The sequence below is a fragment of the Seriola dumerili genome, unplaced genomic scaffold (genome assembly GCF_002260705.1).
Source record: "Seriola dumerili isolate Sdu_G_001 unplaced genomic scaffold, Sdu_1.0 BDQW01000331.1, whole genome shotgun sequence".
Taxonomy (NCBI): Eukaryota; Metazoa; Chordata; class Actinopteri; order Carangiformes; family Carangidae; genus Seriola; species Seriola dumerili.
Genome location: NW_019174586.1, coordinates 6,350,358 through 6,356,736, shown reverse-complemented (window position 1 = coordinate 6,356,736; position 6,379 = coordinate 6,350,358). Strand labels below are relative to the sequence as shown.

At 41.1% G+C, this 6,379-nt stretch overlaps 1 protein-coding gene across 1 annotated transcript in view; it reads right to left on the bottom strand.

Annotated features, from left to right (window-relative positions):
• The window catches only part of LOC111232433 (slit homolog 3 protein-like), a 244,102-nt gene that overhangs the window by 34,412 nt on the left and 203,311 nt on the right, over positions 1 to 6,379 (bottom strand). Inside the window, exons 20-23 of the mRNA XM_022759949.1 lie at positions 5,932 to 6,064; positions 3,529 to 3,597; positions 3,285 to 3,356; positions 1,797 to 1,868 (exon numbers count right to left, since the gene is read on the bottom strand). Coding sequence (XP_022615670.1) covers positions 1,797 to 1,868; positions 3,285 to 3,356; positions 3,529 to 3,597; positions 5,932 to 6,064 — 346 coding nt within the window. The remainder of the gene's footprint in view (positions 1 to 1,796; positions 1,869 to 3,284; positions 3,357 to 3,528; positions 3,598 to 5,931; positions 6,065 to 6,379) is intronic.

The window sequence follows — 6,379 nt, the reverse complement described above, 5'->3', positions numbered from 1 at the left end:
GTGTGTGTGTGTGTGTGTGTGTGTGTGTGTGTGTGTGTATAATTCAGTGTGTGCATGTTCAGTTCAGTGTATATGCTGTGCATGCAAGTGCACATGTACACATATTTGTGTGTGTCTCTTTTCACAAGTTTGTGCTTGCGTCTGTGTGTGTGTGTGTGTGTGTTAATGTCTTTTCGTGTTTGTGTGCGTCTGTGTGTGTGTGTGTGTTTGTGCGTCTATGTATGGTGGTCTAACAGCCCCCGCGCAAGGCTGGCCCAGAGGGGGCTGTGGGTAATGAGGAAGTGACAGTGATGGCTGCCTGGCAACCAGTTGCTATGCGGGGGCAGAGAGGGAGCAGTCCCCACGGCAACATCAACTAAAATGAAAGGAAGAAAGGAGGGAAGGATGAAAAAAAAAAAAAAAAACGATCACTAAACTTCTGCAAGGTGAAAGCCTTGTAAGAGATACAGTCAATATATAGAGAAAAGGGCAGACACAAAGCTGACTTCTCTGAGGGAGAAACACTGACTTTTTCTCTCTTAACAAACTGAGGCGGCCAAAATTCAGGAAGAAATATCCACAGAGATCAACACAAGGTACAGGAATCACATCTCTAACCATTATGTTATACTTGTTTTGAGTTGAAAGTTACTTCCATATAATTTGATATTTAACAGTAAATCTAGCTTCATTCATTTTGAGATATTAGTATCATCTACACCATCATCAGCCTCAACACCGCATGTGAAGCCATGTAAGATTTTGCTGCTGTAAACAGCACCTTCAACTTACTTCCTCAATATGCAGATGAGAAAATACAGACTTAATGATGCAAGGAAAGGTTGAGAAGGAGCAGCATTCTCTTTGAAACAGGAAACACAGGGGATTGTGGGCAATTAAGTCTTAATGTCTGAGAGCTACAGTAGATAAGATGAAGAAAAACAAGAAGAAGAGAGGAGAGAGATGCCATATCTGTAAAGACACGACTGTTGAATTTTTTTGAATACAATTTTTCAGTGTTTCGAGCACCACAAATGAGATTCCATTCACCTCCATTGATATCGGGGTGGAGGCACAAATATAAATGGTGGACAAATGAAACCAACCCTTTAAGCGAACGAGCCAAAAATGATATCAACCATAGATTCATCTATTATAGCATGATGTCACTGTTAAATTGACAGTGATGAAGCACCATTTAAAATGCTACATCCAGCCTGTATTAGACTCAAAAGTGAATTCTGTCAATGAACATTTATGGTGCGTATTTATGTGTGTTCATGCTGGTGTGTGTATCACATATATACGGTACGTGTAAGTTCATATTTGTGTGTGTTTAGCTGCTGGTATATGTGCGAGGGATGGTCAGACAGCAATATTCACGTGCACTGTGCTCGTGCGGGCGTGTGGGTGTGTGAGACTGAGGGTGGACAGCCAGATGGATGACTGAGAGAAACAGAGGCTGAAGGTCGATTCATCAAACACAACATTGGGCGGAGAGAGAGAAAAGGAGGAGAGGATGGATGGAGGGGAGAGAAGGAGAGGCAGACTGAAGGGACACAGGGGGAGAGAGCATGCAGATAGAGAGGGAGTGTTAAAGAGGAGATGAGAGATTGTCACTTTTATCTCTTTTAGTATGCTGAAAAAACAAACGACTGGGCGGCTGTGGCTCGTTTTGTGACTGGGTCCTAACATGGCACTTGGCCTGACACCTGGGGAATGATTAAACTTTGATTTAACTCAGTGCCATAACTAGCAAAGGGGAGCGTTGAATATTGAATCTACTGCGACACTCGAGGATGAAGCTTGCTACTCACAGCAGGCGGAGAGACTTGAGCCCGTTGAAGGCATGGACCGGGATGCAGCGAATCTGGTTATAACTCAGGATGCTGGAAGACAGAGGACATTATCAAGGTCACAAGACGTAGTTTCCTACTAAAAAGGTTGTTTTTCACAATATTATTTCTCTTGGATATATTCGTTCCTCTTGTCTTTTCGACTACATCCCTGTATACATAAAAATGAATGTAGAGGGACTGAGAGGATAAAGAGACAAAGAGGAGAGAAGACATGAGAGATGACAAAGCAGATTTGGTTTTACAATAACTCAGAACAGGACCTCTAGCTGATGTAGGTTAAACAAGGGGAAATTAACATGGAGGCCACGTATTTAATAAAGTAGAAAAATTAGGTAGAGGTAAAAAACTGCCAGAGGCAAATCTGACGTCTTTGGAATGTCAACCTCCCACACCACGGTTCATTTTTCCTCTTAAATCTGCAAATGAACCAAAAAGTAAGTGTACCAACGAATGGATGAAATGAAATGGGAAAGGTGCTATCTTTCTTTTAGCATAATTTGGAGTCCGAAAATGATCCTGGTGTAAAAAGCTGCCTGATATCTGTCTTTTAAGGCAGTAGTAGTTGCTCTACATAATCATAATCATAACTACAGATTATCAAGAGGCCTAAAGGTGTCTAAGAGAAAAGAGGGAAAATAAACCAGACCTCTAACTTCAGGTTAACAACTGTCATAAATGTTAGAGAAAGAAGCTTCATAGCCAATAAATAAACAGATTAACTGAAAGACTGGAAAATCCAATGTGGAAAGTGAAAGGTGAAACACTCTCCTCCACCTCTAGCTCATCTCTTGTGCCTGAGCAAAGCATTTAACACAGAAAGTGTTCCAGTGATGCTATCTGGGGCTAACAGTAGAAGTCTGTGGTTGCACTGGGCAGCTCCCAGGCGTGAATCAGTGCAACTGTATGAAATATAAAACAAGGAGTTACTGGAAGAGAGCAAATGTGCTCAGTCAACTTTCCCTGGAGACACAAAATTCAGTAAGTTGATTTAAAATCCATGTATTACACTCAGTAGGCTAGAAGCAAAAAGAAAGAAAGAAACTTAAGAGAAGGAATTTGTATGAAAGATAGAATGGCAGTAAAGACAGACAAAGCTGAGGAGAGTGAAATTTAAGAGGTAACAGGTTCACTGAGTGAGTGGAGAAGAAGTGACAGGCAGTTTACAAAGGAATACGAGGGTAGGAAATAGTATACTACATGTGTTTTAAATAAAGGGATGAAGGAAGAAGGTGATACAAGAGGAAGATACAAGAAGAGCTTGACCCAAGTTGGGTCGAAGGAGAGACGTAACAGAAAGAGGAAAGAAGAAGGTGAAGATCAATCAATGTTAAGAGAGGAAAACATTGATTTGTCTAAAGGTTTTTTTTAACCTGACACATGCACACACAACACATATATAACATTGAGACATATGTGGGGTGTGTGTGCGTTACAATAGTAACTTACAGTGTGGCTAGCTGAGTCATGTTGCTGAAGGTGTATGGGGCCAATGTGCTGATGCTGTTGTTGCTGAGGTCCCTGTGTAGATACAAACACACAGTAAATGCACACAGACAAACACACACACACACACACACACACACACACACACACACACACACACACACACACACACAGGGCAGACTGTATACATACATAATCAGGTTTTTGGCATGCGTATTCTGTTCAAGGTTATGTGAGTTGTACATACACCAGTGACAGCTGCTTCAGGGATGCCAGCTCCTTGGGCACAGATGTCAGCATATTACCCTCCAGGTAACTGCAAGGAAAGGTGCACAGTTAATGTAGTATGTATTACACATATATACAAACATATGCCTTTGGGGGTAAGTAAATAGTAATATAGCTGAGAAAAGTTTTGGTTTTGCAGCTTCTGTGACTAAAGAGAGAAGAAGCATAAGGACAGTGAAGGGCAGATGAGAGGAAGAGGGCGTTGGTTCCAGCTGCACTGATGAGAGGAACGAAATCAAATCTACCGTTACAGGGGCATCTTTACATTTACCTGAAGAGTGGCGTGTCCTTTGTGTAATATTATTTTTACATTCAGGTGTGTCCTCTCTGAATGTGATCAGCTACTGAATGGTTCCACATTTGTAAAATACTACGAAGTAGATGAGAAGCTCGATACCACTCATGTCTGTGTTCAGTATGCTGCTTGTCAGGGGACAATTAGCTTAGCCTAGCATAAAGAGTAGAAGTCGAGGGGGGAAACGGCTAGCTGGCTCTCACCAAAGCGTGAACGTAGTTCCACGCTGAACACAAATAAGACATAGGAGTGGTGAGCGATCTTCTCATCTTAACTTTTGTCAAAAAAGTGAAGAACTAATCCCAAAGCGAAGAACTAGACCTTTAAACGAAAAGCAAAGCTAATCATGTGTTAGAAAAAGACCAACATAGCATTTTGGTTTTACCAGTTTTACCAGTTTTTAGCGGAGGAGAGTTACAAGATGTTTCCTGTAAAGTAGAGTAGAGAGCGAAAAGAGGCAAACATGGAGGTAGTGTATAGTCTTTTTCATGAAGTACATGTTCTATTCATTTTTCACACTCATATCACCTCAAGTTATCTTCTTCACTGATATATAGGTAGGACTGTAGCATCTATTTAAATTTTCTGCATAACTGTAGAAGATTAGCCCTCTTAATTCACCAAACAGCCAATCAAGATGGGACATGTCGACAAGATAACAAGTGTTGGGGTGTAAGTCTGCACGACTGAGCAGGAGGAGCAGGGCACGGCAAATATACAACAGTCCCGCTCTTCTCCTTCTCTGTTTTGTGAGCATGTGAGAAACTAGTTAACAAACATACATACACTCAAGCACACACACGCTTTATGATCCGTTGGTCTCTGTTCCTCTCTCTCTCTCAGGTCATAAGTAGGTCATGTGGACAGTATGATGGAGTGTCTTCTTCAGCCTGATCAATACCTAATCACTGCTATTGACCCCGCAGAGCAGGCCTATTTCACAGCTAGAGGGTTTTCTCTGTGTGTGTGTGTGTGTGTGTGTGTATGAGTAATAATTCACTTTTCCCTACGAGAGATTTTGTTCCTACTTTTTTCTAAATTCCAAAATCTCGATTAACATTGTTTTACCCTTGCTTTATCCTACATCAATTCAAACAATTACTATCGTTATAGACATTTTCTTTATTGGCCTCTTTCTTCATCACAAGGATTTCTACTAGCTTGGAATTAACGACAAAGACAAAGCAATTTACAAGTTGTAATATACTGGGAAATCATAAGCCCAATAAATAATTAACATTATTATTAGTGTTAGATAACTAGAAATACAAGCATATTCTGTTTCTCTCTCATGAGTGTCAGTGCTAACTGTCAATCTAAAAAACATCACATTATTGCACTAGGCAAAAGTCTGGAAAACCTTAACTACTCTGGCAAAGCTTTTCAACATAAAAAGTTGACCTTGGCTTCTTTAGAGTTATCTTTGGCAATTACAAGGTTGGAAAATGAATATTTTTTAAAAGCAATTGCAAAAATATTTTTTAGAAAAGTAACAAGGACCTTGCATCCCCTCTCAGATGTCGGTAACTGTTCTGGCAATCTTTCTGTCTCTCTCTATTTGGCAACACAGCATATTAGACAGTATTTGACTGTGTGTTGTACATACAATTATAAATATAAATATCTGTGGTCATTCATAGATTCCAAACAAACACATAAACACACAGGTACCTGCAGCGCTCCCGTGAGTATAAACACATCAAGTCACACAGGGAAAGAGAGAGAGAGACGGAGTGTGTGTGGGTGTGGATGTGTGCATGTGTATTCACTAAATGCTTTGTTAGTTCCTGAAGCAGCAGAGGGCAAACGGCTGCATCAATATTGCACTGCAGCAATGTGTGACAGTGTGTGTTCCTGTGTGTGTTTATGTGTGTGTGGCTGTGACTTTGCATGTTATTGGAGAGAAAGCATTGACAAAAATGTTCAGTTTGTTTGTTTGCATGAACATGTCTGTTTTTTTACGTTCATCAGTTTTTGTGCCTGTATATTTGGACAAGTAGATCCTTGTATTTGAGCTTTTGTGTGTGTGTGTGTGTGTGTGTGTGTGTGTGTGTGCATGCAACTCACAGCTCAGTGGTGTCCTTGGGAATGCCCTTGGGCAGGGAGTGCAGCCCTCTGTTGCTGCAGCGCACCACACCGTCTGAGCACGTGCAGGCGTCAGGACAACCAGACGCAGGAAGACAACCATTATCCTCAGCACCTGGAGAGAGAGGGGCGAGAGAGAGCAACAGAGAGAGGGATATTAGAGAGAGAGACAAAGAAAAAGCAGGAGAGGGAGAGAAGGAAGAGAGGGATAAAGACAAGGACAGAGAAATTCAAAAATGGACAGAGATGAGAAAGAGAAAAACGAGCAACAGATGGAGGGAGGAAGAAAGACAAAAGAACAGATAGAAAGACAGATATGGGATAAGGGAGGCAAGGGCAAAAAGAGAGAGTGACAGAAAGAGAAATGGGAGAGTAAAAAGAGATAAAGGTATAGATAGATATAAAGACTAAACTGCAAGTCAGTCAATTC